This window comes from Danio rerio, chromosome 8 (genome assembly GCF_049306965.1).
Source record: "Danio rerio strain Tuebingen ecotype United States chromosome 8, GRCz12tu, whole genome shotgun sequence".
Lineage (NCBI taxonomy): Eukaryota > Metazoa > Chordata > Actinopteri > Cypriniformes > Danionidae > Danio > Danio rerio.
Genome location: NC_133183.1, coordinates 39,507,168 through 39,522,333, shown reverse-complemented (window position 1 = coordinate 39,522,333; position 15,166 = coordinate 39,507,168). Strand labels below are relative to the sequence as shown.

The 15,166-nt window shown below is 36.3% G+C and overlaps 2 protein-coding genes and 1 long non-coding RNA gene across 5 annotated transcripts in view; 2 read left to right on the top strand and 1 right to left on the bottom strand.

Moving 5' to 3' along the window:
- LOC141375838 (uncharacterized) overlaps window positions 1-10,257 on the top strand; it is a 53,158-nt gene extending 42,901 nt beyond the window's left edge. Inside the window, exons 13-14 of one of the 2 annotated variants that reach the window (XR_012384644.1) lie at window positions 9,545-9,606; window positions 9,715-10,257. This is a non-coding gene — a long non-coding RNA (uncharacterized lncRNA). Of the gene's footprint in view, window positions 1-4,331; window positions 4,418-9,544; window positions 9,607-9,714 lie in introns of those variants that run through there. The other variant, XR_012384643.1, reaches the window with a different exon arrangement.
- The window catches only part of LOC137490337 (uncharacterized), a 205,803-nt gene that overhangs the window by 87,091 nt on the left and 103,546 nt on the right, over window positions 1-15,166 (top strand). The gene's annotated exons all lie outside the window — the stretch shown is intronic.
- Window positions 10,188-13,569, bottom strand: LOC100002202 (E3 ubiquitin-protein ligase RBBP6-like). Of its 2 annotated transcripts, XM_073908941.1 has the most exons (7): window positions 12,992-13,569; window positions 12,702-12,798; window positions 12,523-12,598; window positions 12,288-12,376; window positions 12,151-12,211; window positions 11,909-12,048; window positions 10,188-11,813 (listed from the first exon to the last, which is right to left on the bottom strand). In XM_073908941.1, exons 1-7 carry the CDS (start codon window positions 13,149-13,151, stop codon window positions 11,639-11,641), a joined length of 798 nt encoding a protein of 265 aa, XP_073765042.1. In that variant the 5' UTR covers window positions 13,152-13,569; the 3' UTR covers window positions 10,188-11,638. The 2 variants fall into 2 exon arrangements, with proteins under 2 accessions (XP_073765042.1, NP_001373450.1); NM_001386521.1 differs by lacking the exon at window positions 12,151-12,211 and having other exon boundaries at window positions 11,550-11,813; window positions 12,992-13,420.

Here is a 15,166-nt window from a genome sequence, read left to right as displayed (position 1 = left end):
AACTATGCGACAGACAAAACTTAATTGCATTTTTAATAATAATTGTATTTATTATGACACTTTTTCTTTTAATGGGTTAAAGTAAAAAAAAAAAAAAAGAATGTTACAAAAGAAAGAAATGCTTTATGCTATTTAGGAGCAATGTGCAGCCACTGACAGGTAAAATTCGCTTTTCTCTCACAAGTTAAAAAAGCAAATTAGGCTTGCCACGATAGACGGTGTTGACGGTGATACCGGTTTTAAGACGCAACACCGGTGACATCACGTTTTTACCGTGACACCGTCCTCACATTTGTTTTTTCTAAGTATTCGTTTTATTTATTTATTTTTTTATTAAATATTTATTTTAATTAAATGGAAAATAGAATTCGTAATAATTTACTTAAGGCCAGAGCATGCTTTATAATTAAAATCTGAACATAGTAATGCGTCATATTTCATTTATCACGTGAGAATAAATATGCAAGGCATACTCTCATTTTAAAAATCACGCGACCATCATCTCACAGTGTTTAATAATAAATATCTTATTTTTATTAAAACAAGAATGATGTAGCAATGCCGCGCCATCGACAAGCCAACTGCAGAGAAACAAAGCAATCATCACGGCAACTGAAGTGAGCACTTTTTCCGAAGTTCAGCTCTTCTTTTTTTGCACTTTATGCATTTCATGTAAAAAAATAAAAGATGAATATGCCTACAAGAATGTAACCTGTGTGCGCGCGTCTTTTATCACTGAGGCCGCTGTCTTTAAAAACCGAAAGTTGCTTCATCTGTCTGGAAATATTTCGGCTTTTAATAAATGAAAAGTTAATTTAGGTGAGCCAATATTAAAAATTGCTATAAAGTAACTGTGAAGTGCGGCAACACATCGAATCTGAGGTCTGATCTCATCTCTCTCTCGCTATCATTCAGACATCGAAACGCCACACAGGTCAAGTCGCAAAACTGAGGCTGGTACCAGCTGACAGGTAGAACAGCTGAAGCCTTTGCGAAATCTTTCAAAATACAGCGCTGAAATTAACAGGCACAAATATCTTTGAGCCAGAAAGTCACGCCTTATCTGTCAAAACGCAATTCGAGCCAATAGGAGTTGTGTAGCCTATTAATTATATTAATTCTAATAAAATGAAAACCAAATTAAACTATTCATTGCATTTTTCGATTGATAAAAATATACGTAAACGAAAAAAAATCAAACGGTGGCTAGTTTGTATTAATGTGTCTTAAAATTAATAAAAATATGCTCAGCCTATTTAAGCTTCACGGTTATATGCTGCGAAGCATGTTACTGAACTACAATATCTCCGAGGGAGACTATATAACTCGATAGACAACATTACCTTGAGGGATTTTAAAAACAAAAGGTGTTTTAAAAAAGGAACAACACGCCAATCGGCAACAAATAAAACATCTTGCCAGAGTATGCTGTGTGTAATCCGCCACTGACAGTGACATAAGACACCTGCGCCTGTCAACTGTGCTTGTAAGAGAGCTCAAAGCTTGTATGGATATAACCAAAAAAGCAAGATCATATAGTTATAAATATTCCATAACAATACTTATCGAAATATTTATACATTTACATGTTGATTATTTTTTTAGCCTGTTAAATAAAATTACTTTTATTTAGCCTGTCTTTAGATTTTTTACACAATGTTTAATTTCTTAACATTTCTTTCTTTTTTATTTAAAGTTTATATATAAAATGAGTGCTAGCTTGTTTAGTTGTGATCATTATGCAAGGATCATATTTCATATTCGGTTTATTCTTCACTAGCCTATAAATTCGTTAATAAGGCTATTTTATAAACGGATTGTTCATAAGGACTAAGCTATTAATATATAATGCAATAGGCTAAATAATACATTAAGAAATAGAGTGGAGGAACTAGGAACTATGACGTCACTTTGTAGGCTAATCGGCTGCTAGCATAAAACTGGTTCCCTCGTGGAAATCCCTATAGGATTTTCCCATAGGGTTTTCGAAGATTGCGAATAATACGCTCTGTGTTCAAACACTGTTCATTACACTTACACGTTTTGTTCAGCCGGATAATTGTCACACGAAAATATAACATTGAGCACTTTTGGATCTTAAATGCAAACGCAAGACTTAAAAAGCTAACATAAGGCTATAAACGGACTACAGCGCCCTCGGGGCGCTCGTCAGTGACGTCAGCCCCACCCTACTACAGACGACTTATCAAGCTTATTTTTAGAAATAACGTCCATGACAAAGAGTTAATCTCTCAGTATATTATATTGTAATCCACGCTATATATTATAAACTAATAAATACGCAAACACACATAGACCTTTGTGCCTTTTGGATCGTTTTTACGTGGGAAATACATGTTTTGCTTTGCGGTTGTTCTAAAAGTTTAAAAAATGTGTATAAATGTGCCTATATAGTATTATTATGAGACATATTTAAATAAGTGTATCGCTCGCGTGCACACAGCCCGCTTACCTTAACAGACGACGGCGTGAGGAGGAACAAGTCTATCAAATGCCTGCAGGTTTCATCATCATGGACACAGAATAACATTCAATATTCCTTTTGTGTCACGAAGTACAGCGAAAAACAGCCCAATACAGTCACATCTGCTATACGTTTTATGGAGGAGTGTAAATATTGCAGTTATGACAGAGTTAAATGTGTTGATGAAGAAAAAAAGACGAGAAATCACTTGATCACGTTAAAATGACAGTTAACATGCATGTATTTTTACACATTTATTCACACGTTTGCATTACTGAGAGCAGGAAAGAAACTGAGCAGTATCTTCATATTATCGTTTAATTAAAATGAATGATCAACAAATGAATCTGTCTCGACAGCCTTTACATGTGAAGGAATTATCTACACACAATCTGAATTCTCAATTAGAATAATACAACAAACTATAAAATACTATTCTGAAAATACTTAAATCACAGACTAATCCAAACGCCCAAGCGAGCTGCGCTCCAGACCAGATCAGCTCGATGACGTATAATGCCCCCGACGCAGCCTGTAGTCTCATTTAGCAACTTGATAGCAACCGTCTTTTTAAAGAAGCATAATCGATTTAAAAGTTGAAGAGTGTGCTGTAACTGATGTGTTTTATGTCGTAGAACAAAACGTGAAAGTATATTGAGTTGGTGTTAGCCACGGACCTTATTTGAGCGATTTTACTGAAACCCCATTCAAAAAACCCATTGACTTTGGGACGAGGGAACCGGAAGTGCTAAAATGCTAACTCGCTTCCGGGTTTTTGCATACAAATTGACGTCATAGTTCCTCCACTCTATTGAAGTCAGGTAGGACAACAAAAGACAACCAAACATGTTCCCCCTGTTAGCAAATGTAACCAAAAAGTATCTTTACGTGCAACAAGCTGCTCATCTGAGGGTGTGTTCAGCACGATGGGGAACATAGTAAGCCCCACAAGATCCCATCTTAAGCCAGAGATGGTCAACATATTGGCCAGGATTCCTCGCAAAGAACAAGTAAACCTCACTGTTAATAAATGCCAATTTACAATGTTTTATTTTTTATTTTTTTTTAAAGACTGTGTCAACCTGTCATTTTTGTAATGTAATTTTGAAAGCTTTTCTTTTATATTTGTTTCTTGTTCATTCGTTTAATCTTATTTAAACTTTGTGCAATTTAATTACTTATCTTGCTATTTTATTTTCTTATTCGTTTTAAAAACATTCTAACATTCATCACATTCGTCCATTCAAACAATTTACGCCGAATTGGCAATTCCCGCAAAACTGAAAGTGAAAGTATTATATGCATTTATAAGCTATTTAAAAGCAGAAAGAAAAGAGGAAACCCCGACCCCCACTATGATACCGGTATTACCGGTGTTGTCACATGTCGATTAACCGGTGGGGAAATTTCCTCATCGTCACAACCTTAATTTGAATGATTTTAGATGTGTATATAAAATAGCCTATGTAAAATATTAACATCATCAAATTAATAAAATAATGACAAATTTGAAATAAATGACAGAAAAGTTAATAAAAACAGACATTCTCTAAAAAATGTAAAAATCGCAATATTAAAATGAGTAGATTTTTTTTAAATAAAATGCGTTGATTAACTATTACTATTGGTGTATATATTTTACAGCCAGTCTAGATCTCATTACGTCCTCTCCCGAGTATATAGCCGAAGTTTTTCTTAGTCGTTTACATTAAAGAATCTATTATTTACTTTTTCTCTCTGTATCGCGGCTGAGTGTGCGCTGTCAGCTGAATATAGGCTTAAATTAAATCTAAAAAGCAACTAGCCTGCGAGCTAATATTTGTTTTTGTTTTTTTTCGCATAACAGCCAATTTCAACCGCGAGGAGATACCAACAGCTTGATATGCAACATTTTCTAAAATGTTATTTAGCTTGGAATAAAAACAATTCACAAAAAATGATTTAGTGTGTGTGTTTTTTTAAGATTGGATTAGCCTATTTCACAGTGTGTAAACATTAGAAATAATAATTAGGCTAAAATACAGTAGATTACCCCTTCATTCAGATATATGTCGTTGTTTGGGAAACTCTCCCCTGGTCTAGAAGTTTCTCTTGCTTCTTATCTGCTCCACAAGCGCAGCACGCTTCTTCCTCTGGCTCTGCACCAGGGCTGGGTTTCCCAAACAACAACGTAACTCGCGGCAGAAATATCATAGTACAATGTGTCGTTTGGGAAAAGAACGATGTAGTGACGAGTGTGTCCCAAAACCTGTAGTTTCTCTGTCACAGATCTATTGTTTGACCCACATTAGTTATAACGTAAAATGCCCATAATGATGCTCTAAACGAGGTGGTAACAATTTCTTTAGAGAGAGAGAAAAAAAAAACATTATTTTATTTGCAAAGTATATTGTTTTACACAATCACACATTTAAAAAAAAAATCTATCATAGTTTTGGTGAAAACATGCACTTATATTCCATATTAATTGAAATATATATAACGGCACATATAAGACCTATATTTGTTTCCTTTACAAATATTATTAAGAATTTCATTTCTAATTTCATATATAAATCATTAATGGTTGTAGGCCTAATTTACAGTAGGCTATTTATTTAGAAATAGAAAAAACTTTTTAATATAATATTAATTATTATTATTATTATTAAAGTAGGATATTGCAAACAATATGCAAAATAAATGCAAACAATATTCCATGACTCCCAATATCAATTGCTACGAGCCTAATATAGAAATTTTAATTAACACGTAGTTCAGTCCATAAGTTGCTGTGAATAGAAACAGCCTATATAAGCCTACATTACCAGAAGTTGGCCTATAGGTAAAAGGTATATAACCGGGGATTTTGTGTCAACCTTGCTTGTGAAATATACTCAAGATATACCCCTGCCCTCATCTCAAACAAAATGTTTGGCTATTAATGAAGCAGCCTGTCTGAGGTGTTAATGGGGCATTGCGCTTTAACCGAAAACAACAACAACCCAAAAGCACTAAATTGGTTACAGGGGTTGCTTCAGAAAATTGCCTAATAATAATAGAAGTAGTAGTAATAATAATAATAATAATAATAATAACTACTGGCATGTTTATAACTAAAGTTGTTTTCACTTCGGTTGCACCACATGCTCTTAAGGCAAACCGTAGTTAGTAAGGTCATAAGCTCTCCGTAAAGTCATACATAGTTGCATTAAATCACCTAATATCAAATAAAAAGTGTTTCAATCGTTAAACTGATTTAGAATTCTGCAACTAATGCATCTACATATAACTGTTCTTTGAAAATTTGCTGTGAATGCACACAAATTACACAAAGTTATCAAAACATAAAACTTGATTTTTTAAATATTCTACACGTTAAAGAAAAAATAGCAGGGAGAAAAAACCCAGTCATAAAGAAATGTATGTTAACACAAAACATTTCTTGAAACAAAATTAAACTCTTCATTCACAAACCGAAAGAAATGCGAGATTTAGGAAGAAAATAAGGCTGTGAATAGAGGGAGATCATCGCAAGCTCCTCGATGTAAACTAATCTCACCGTCATCTCTTTTCTACCATTATACATGGGGGGAGGCTGCGGTAAATTTTTAGTTGGAACACAGCGTTAGGTTTAAACTGAGTGAAATGCTGCAACACAGAAATATTTAGTAGTGCGTACATTGTAAATTAGTGTCCCTTTAAGTCACAACTAGGCTTCATTTTAACTTACACACTGCTGGTGCAACTGGCCCCATGTAATCAAAAAAGGCTGCATATTAATAAGTGGGTCGCGGGTTATAATCTAAAAGCTATTGCCAGTCAAACACAGCACAGCCATTACAGCAAAATGGAGAGATTTAAATGTACATATTGCACATATGGAATTATCCACTCACTGCATGTCGTTCACCTTGATAAACATGCTAATTGTCTTATTATTATTAATATTATATTGTATGCACTTATGAAATTAAAGTTTATAGAGCCTGGTTTATACTTCTGCGTTATGATCGGCGTAACCCACGGCACATGCAACCCGCGTAGCTGTTTATTTTACTTCTGCGCAATGTCTCTGTTGGTCTGCATTAACACTTTCAAAACGCTAGTTGGCAGTGAGGTGTTAATGTTCCTCTGTGTTGAGTTTCTTCGCTGTTGTTTTGTTTTTTCTAAACGCTTCCTGAACATGCAAGTGACTCAAACTCGCTCATTTTGAGGCTGGAACCGGCGGACGTGGAACAACTTTAACTATGAGATAAACACAAAACAAAACTTTCTATCCAGAGCTCCTTCATGGGACTCCACACGTGTAAACAATCGCTCTATTGGGCTCGCACCACTCGCACGGCTCTTGGTCCCGCCCCCAGACTTGTCAGCGCTGCCAAGCCGACCAATCACGACCATCAAACAAATCACGACCTTGCGCTCTGTGTCGTTGCGACTTGTAGTTACATTTTTTGAGAGGTGCACATCATCGACGCCGACGGCCAATAAACAATGCTTAAACATTAAAATGTGCTTTTAGAAACTTAAAATATTTATGTTTCTAATATTTAATTATACATTTGCTGTGTTTAATATAGGGGATAGAATAGCATACAGTATATAAAAAAAATTTTTTTGTCCTTTATACCGAAATAGGCCGGCTATAAGAGGAGGCGCTCTATTAAACAAGCAGAAACAGCACAGACTGTTCACTCTGCATGCATGTGAAAGAAATGAACAGAGAAAAATAAACAGACGATAAATAATAGGCGACTCACCTTACGTGCCGATATGCCCATTTATTTAATTCATAACTGCCACTAATAGCTATGCAAAAGGGAACCTATTTTGAGTGTTTGGCATGTAGTGACAGATTTTCAAATATTTGTAACCTGGCCTATAATAAATAATAATAATTATTGATAAAGCAAGTTATACTGCAATCAGGTGATGTGTTTCATTGACTCGATAACCTTAATATTTTGTAGTGTGTGCTGTGACGCGATTTTCATTTCTTGCAATGTGCGCATGTTTAAGATTTGAGGTAATAACATCGCCATGATAGTCAAAGAAATGTAAACATTCTTTTTACCCCAACACAATTTAATAGGGCGCTATAAAGGCTAAACAACTTCATTCTTATATTTGTTTAATTTTTGCAGCCTGGGGCTATACTTCTCACCATCTATTGTATCTTTTCTAAAGCATACAGTATAGTGTAAAAGCATGTTTATTACTAAGAAAAAAGAAAATGTATTTTTTAATTGATCACATCACATAATCTACTGTAGGCTACATTACACATACAGTAAGGGCTGCTCTATTATGGGAAAAATCATAATCACGATTATTTTTGTCATAATTGCAAACAAGATTATTCAAAACGATTTTTCAGCTGAAGTCAAAATTATTAGCGCTCCTGTGAATTTTTTATTTATATTTTTGTAATAAATATTTCCAAAAGGATGTTTAACAAATTCAGGATTTTTTTTACAGTATTTTCTATAATATTTTTTTTCTTCTGGAGGAAGTCTTATTTGTTTTATTTTGGCTAGAATAAAAGCAGGTTTAAATATTTTGAAACCTATTTTAAGGTCAATATTAATGACTTGCCCAATTATCCTAATTAAGCCTTTGAATTGTACTTTAATCTGAATGCTTGTACTTTGAAAAATATATAGTAAAGTATGTGCTGTCATCATAACAAAGATGAATGAAATCAGTTATAAAAAATTAGTTATTAAAACTATTATGTTTAGAAATGGGTTGAAAAAAAATCTTCTTTCCATTAAACAGAAATTGGTGGAAAATGGTTGCTAATAATTCAGGAGGGCTAATAATTCGGATTTCAACTGTATATATGCAGTTATTTTCCTCCCTGTAAATGAGCAAAGGGAAATATGTACAATAGAATAAAAATATGAAACAAACTGTGCTTTAAGCTTCTTATAAATGATCACTGAACACAGCATTTTGACACCTATTTGACCATTAAAACGCTCACAGTAAGATAACTTTAGATGTGTGTACTCTGCTCGTCTAGCCTAAGTGCACACACACAGCAGCATGTACAAATCAGATTATGAAAAATGATGAAGAGCATGCTTTTCCTTTTATCCTTTATTTTTAGTTTTTTTTTTTTTGTTTTTATTTACACATTTTTTTAAGTGGTGAGGACAATATTCACTGGTTCCCCCCTCCTGTATAATAATTAAATGTTACATTTTTAAGAACTTCACAAATAGCCTAAATAACACTTTTCAGTATCAGTGATAATATAAATAGTAACTAATAATAATAATAATGATAATAATAAAAAGAAGAACAAAAAATATTAGCCTATTGATAACAATATAAATGAGATGTTGAGGAAAAAACAGCGTAGGCTACTAACTCTCCACTGTTTTTGGTAAATTATTTGACAGAAAAGCTAACATGCTGACACATTGTCTGGATTAAGCAGACCTAGTTGGAGTCGCAATGTTTCCAGCAGCACTCAATACACGTTCAGACTTTCTATCGCAGTGCTTGTAGCGCAAATGCACAAATGCTTTTTCCTATGCTACATTTCTCGTCAATGTCTTCCATTTATCACTTTCTCTTTTGTATCTGGCCATTTTTAAATAGGGCTCTGCGATATCTGGCTGACAAAAAAATCAAAAAATAAATTTTAATTTTTATAATTTTATATATTTTTATTTTATTTTTTGTGCTCATAATATTGACCTTTGCAGTTTTTACCTTTTTATTATTCAGCTAAACTAAAAAACGGAAGACTTTCTCCAGTGGAAAAATATAATAGGGAATATTATGAAATTATTGATTGCCTTTTTTTAAAATTAAGAAAAGTCTTTACATGGAAAGGTCATATCACTTTCAATAGTCCACAATGATTCAAAGCAGCTACTGAAAGTTATACTCGCATATGTTGCTGTTAAATCATGTAGTTGTGTGATGTATAACCATGGTGTAAGTGCACACCTAAGGATTAACCTTTTTTCCAAGAAAGAGACTTTTAAACGATATTGATGAACAGTTGATATGATCTATTAAAAGTCAGTGATGCTAACAGTTAATCATCTTGTTTGCTTTCAGGCTCTAGCACTGGCAGAACAACCTACATGAGAAGACCATGGACAAAAGCAGACGTGAAGGCTGTAATGAGTTCAAAAGACTGATTATTATTATACACATTTTCATTTTTTTTCCTTGTCACAGAGTGACAATATTTAACCATTTTCAAACCCACTTCTGTTCCATGCCAGTGCTTCACAGTCCATCATCACTCTAGGGTAGTCTCTACATTGCTCTACAGTTTGCCTCTGCTTCTCAACCCATGTCTGCCACTACTCCACAGTCTGGTACTGCTCCACAGTCCAGGTCCACGTCTGCTTCATGAGCCTGGGCAATACCCATCACACAAAAATACATAACCCACAAATGCAGTCCCTCAGACTAAACATTTACAACAGTGTTGAGTAGCAAAAAGACATGTTTTTTGTTTTTTATTGACATGTTTGAAAATGGTCAAATATTGTCACTGTGACAAAAAAGTGAAAATGTGTATGATATTAATTAGTCACATTATAACACATTATATTACTGTCACATTACGAAATTTAGTTTTTAATCTGTTTTGTGTTCATATCATTCTGTATGTATCATTCAATTTGTGGAATCAAACTTTTATGTCTAGTTTTATCTTTTTTTCTTTTTTTCTATCTTTTTATCTATTTTTATCCATCTATTTTTTGTTCTTGTCAGAGCGATAATAGTTGATGCATTTCATAATAAAATGTATATACATGTTTAGTTCCCCTGCTGTTTTCCTGGACTTCAAAAGTAAAATTAAAAAAGTTTATTTTTTTATTTCTGTCATTGAGTGGCAATGTTTTGTATTTGACAGTATTCTAGTGCACTACCATGTTGTGTTCTAGTATAAATATTTAAATTTGAAAAAGAATAATCTGTTGAACGACTTAATTAAATTTTAAAATACCATTAGTTTGTTTATAAGCTGTAATCATTCATTCATTCATTTTCTTTTCGGCTTAACCCCTTTATTTATCAGGGGTTTCCACAGTGAAATGAACCACCAACTTATCCAGAATATGTTTTACGTTGCGGTTGTTCTTCCAGCTGCAACCCATCACTGGAAAACATCCATACACACTCATACACACACACTACGGACAATTTAGTGTATTCAATCCCCTGTACCGCTTGTCTTTGGACTGTGGGGGAAACCGGAGCACCTGGAGGAAACCCACTCCAACACAGAGAACATGCAAACTCCACACAGAGTTCACAGAGGGGAACATTTGTGCTCTGGCCAAGTAAAAGAATAAAATAATGAATATGTTATCGTACAGTTGTGCTTCTGGTTGTTCATGGTTGAAGGTTCTTTGCCAATTATGTTCTTTTTTTATCTGAAGTTGCCTTTCAAAATATCTACTGTCCTATAAAATAAGAGCAAAGGCCCTTAAACAATTAACTCTTCATACTTTAATGTTAAAATGCTGTCTTTTTCAGGTTATTGTTCAACAGTACATTAAACAGATTGTTTAACTGATACAACACAATAAGCCTACAGAATTGTTAAATCAAAAGTGTATTTTAAGCAAAATAGTATTTTGTCATTTAAGAAGTGACAGGCAGAACCTTAGCAACTGAGATGGGTTTAGCAGGTGTCTAGCTGAGGAAAGCCAGAGTCTGTTCTGTTGTCACCCTTACTGCAATAGCAGAATAGTGTGATATGTAAAATGTGTTAATCAGTCCTTTTAAACCATGAAGGGGCTAGGTTTGTGTGTAACATGTAAACAGACCTTGTAAACCATGATTTTGTCTGTCCCCATAAGCCTGTAAAATGTCACATAGTTAATTTGAGTGTGTTGTGAAACTAAAATTGCTGTTTTTAAGCGTTGTTTGCCTTTTGTAGCTCAAATAAAAAATTTTGGCACAAGTTTTATGTTCGTAGGATGTTGGCAAAGGTATGTCCCCGTAAACCACCAAAAAGTCACATTGACCTCATAAACCATGTATGCCTGTATGTGTGTGTGTTTGTTGCACTGCTGGAGTGAAGGTTAACCAGTCCACACAGTTCATGCGGCTATAATCTTTATTATCTTTTATTAATAAACTATGTACAATATTTACACGTCGGCTCCAGGTCTCTTGCATGAAGGTCTCTCAGCGACGTGGTCTCTTCTGGTCGCCGCGCGTCTCTGGTGAAGATGGGGAGCGGGACCGTTTCCCTCCGGCGTCCCGGACCGAAGATGCCGCACCTGCTGAGGACGAGGAGGGCAAAGGCTCGGTCTGGCAGGAGAAGGTCGGCCTCTTTCTCTTCTCAGCAGCATAGGCCTCACTGAACAGATCGAGCGCAAACACACACAAGCAGACATCATGTGAGATTTGGACAAACACTAGAACATGCGGCTATGCCAAGTACAGTTTACTCACGCGTCTATGATGGGAATGACGTATCGGCCGCTGCCGTCTATCATGACTCCCTTTCGGTCTGGGTCGTCCACCTCCAACAGGAAGCTGCGGGGAATCCCTGTGCTCTTCCGGATGCGCTTGTGCGGCGCGGAGCGGCTGCCCTGTGAATTGAGGAGTGACAGTCAAACTCTGAGCAAACAATCTGACTGATGAGGACAAGAGCTCAAGTTCACAGCAACCGTGAGCTTGGAAAACCCAGTTACCACATTAGTGGGGCAGTGCCTAATGTGGTGTCCCGGGATCCCAAGCAGCCTCATGGCCTCACTAGTGAACATCAGAACCATGAGAATCAGCTCAGACATCTCTCACAAAGCAAACCTGTCAGTGTCTGAACGCTCACCTGCTGGAGTAGTAGCACAGGCTGGACTGGTACATCACCGCTTTCAGCTTGTCCTCCTCTGACGCCTTTGCCTCAGCCAGATTCTCAGTCTGTTTCACAGGCATTTGCACATTTGAATCTTTTTCACCCTCAACCCTTCAAACAATCTCAAATCTCCCTAAGAAGCTGAGTGCGTGTGCGTATATTGTGTGCTTTACATTGCGTTTTGCTATTGTGCTATTCATTTGTTCAATACCTTCAACAACTGCTCCAGTGAGAGGAGTGAAGGATCAGCTCTAGGTGAAGGTTCACGCCAGCGTCCAGCTTGATGTCTGCAAAACAAAGGAGCTTGTGTGACTAAAACACCAGGGACAGACCAGGAGTCTTCATATAACATCTAACAGAGGACGCGTGTGCTCATTTCACAGCACTTACCCAACAAATCTTCTGTTTGAGGACTTCAGTCCCGCCGCAGGGATCCGTCTGATGATGACCGACGTGTTTTTAGGGATGAGAGCATCATCTGTGTATTCTGACAGCAAAATAAAATCAGAATCAGCACATAATTATGGAGCACGGTATACTTTGAGAGCCATTAGCCTTTTAAAACAGCCAAAACATCCCTACATGTCAGCATCAGCACCACCTTACAGCTTCCAGAAGTGTCTGATGTAACGCATCTAATGTTAGCGTAGAACAGTTGAAGTGTCTTTTCCTCAACTCACCTTCATCAGTCTGGGCGTTGCTGATCTTCAGCTGGCAGAACTTCAGCCTCTTGCTCCTCATGATCTGCCGCTTCAGCTCCCCCGCGCTGATGTTGAGGCCTTCAAACTGGAGCGAGTCGTAGGTGAGTCGACTCTGGAACCTGTAGTGAACACAAGACATACTGAACACAAACACAAAGCACAGCGTAATAAAAAGGGTCAAACCTGAGTGATGGGAACAGCAGGCGATCAATCGACGTATCCAACGATCAATAATATCGATAATCTGGAAAAATTGTCACGGAGGACGCAGAGATCAGATGCCAATCGACACAGCGAGATTCAAACAACACCCACAGGACGGTTGTCATGGATGCTGATGATGAACACGTGACGCATGCGCTGTACAACTTCCGGCAATATTATCATTATTAATATTAATTTTATTGATAGTAGTAGTAAAATCATTGCGATAAGTATAATAAAATAAACAGCAGAACAGTTGGCCATATCTTAATAATAATACACAGCGACGTTTCCCTGCACGAACGATTCAGGCCTTCGCCAAGAAGACTCGGGTGAGTCGATGATTCAGGGATTGATTCAACTGTCCGTTCATCCTATTGGCTTCTTTGGCTGAATGAATCGTTCAATGCTTTACTCAAATAAAGCGGCCTCTTGCTGCCACCTATTGGGGGTTTGCTTTTTTGTTTTCAAAAGTACTTTGACACTTTTTTAAAGGCACCTTTAAGTTCATTTTTGCACAAAAGCTCGTCTCTGTGCGTTCCAAATGGTTTGAAATTTCCTTAGCACATGGTTTTCTTGATGCGTTTGAAATTTTCAATGTAAATCCACTCGTACTTGCATTTGATCTTTATTATGCCTTAAAATCAAAACTATACTAAAGGTGTCTTATCCAAATGCAGATTTTCATTCAAAACGTTATGACAGAACCATATTACTTTACAGTGGCCCATGGATATATATATATATATATATATATATATATATGTGTGTGTGTGTGTGTGTGTGTGTGTTGCTTGTTTCTTATTTACCCATGCAGTGACTTTTAGGCATAAATACTATGTAGGCTTGCTAAAGGGTTGCATGAGAAATGTCATCATCGTGAGAGCTTGACTTTTTTTTTGTCGCTGCCTTTAGTTGTGGTGAAATGAGATGCATCATGTCGTTTATCTGTTTGTGCAGTCTGTACCTTCATTTCTGAATCGTGTGGCATCGTACTTGAAGCCAAGTCATTTAGCCCAAGGCATAGTTGTCTTAGAATGAGTAGTTTGCTGATCAAATTCCACATTTTGATGAGGCAAAACACATCTTGGATGTTTTAATTACTATTTTAGGTGAAAAACAAAACAATGAGATTTGTGTAAAATCTAAAGTTAACCAAGTCCAGCCCGCCATCTTGTCCTGCCTCTCAGTTCTCTTAAGCCTTGGGCCGGCTCTGTGAAGTGGCCTCTTTTGGGCTCATCATTGAAGACCGGACGAGCTGCAACATTTCGTTCTGCCAGGTTCTGGGAGTAGATGAGCATGTCATCGCTCTAGACTATGGTCAACTTGTGAAGTTACTCGTACACCTCCGCTCATGGCATATTACCATTAAAATGAAACTTTTCCAGCAGAATATGACGCTCTAAAAAAAAAAACTCCATCGGCACTGGTAACTATGAAAAACACGACTGAGCACTAATGGTACACTCAACAATTTACACTGACATTTGAAGGATCACCTGACATTAAAGACTGACGTAAGAACGCTGGAGGAACATCAAATTTTAACACGGAAGAGTTTTTTTTGTCTCTCTCAAATTAAAGCAATATTTCTTAATCTTGTTGTTTTTTTTTTTTTTTACTGTACAGTTGCCCCAGGTGTTTATCAGGTGTGATGCCTGCTCATCTGACCTTTGACCTCGGCACTCAACTGCTGCCAGTTTTCTTTCAATGCCATGAGATTTCTGAATTCTACATGCAGGAACCGATGCATTCCTTTTTTTTCCTTTTTTTTTTTTAAACAAAACAGATATGGCAGACACGGCCAAACATTGAAACTTTGGAGGGCATTGAGGGGAAAAAAAAGCACAATATCATCAAGGGGAATAAAAGGTTTGATCAAAGCGTGCGTTTACACACGTTCATTTAAATATGGACAAAACCAACATTGGGTTATTTTTGTTATTAGAT

Excerpts from the sequence above, each read along its gene's own strand:
- LOC100002202 (XM_073908941.1), bottom strand. The coding sequence starts at position 13,151 with ATGTCTTGTGTTCACTACAGGTTCCAGAGTCGACTCACCTACGACTCG. Across the intron at positions 12,599-12,701 it reads TCAAACAGAAGATTTGTTGG|ACATCAAGCTGGACGCTGGC; the intron begins GTAAGTGCTGTG and ends TTTGTTTTGCAG. Across the intron at positions 12,377-12,522 it reads CACTGGAGCAGTTGTTGAAG|ACTGAGAATCTGGCTGAGGC; the intron begins GTATTGAACAAA and ends CCTGTGAAACAG.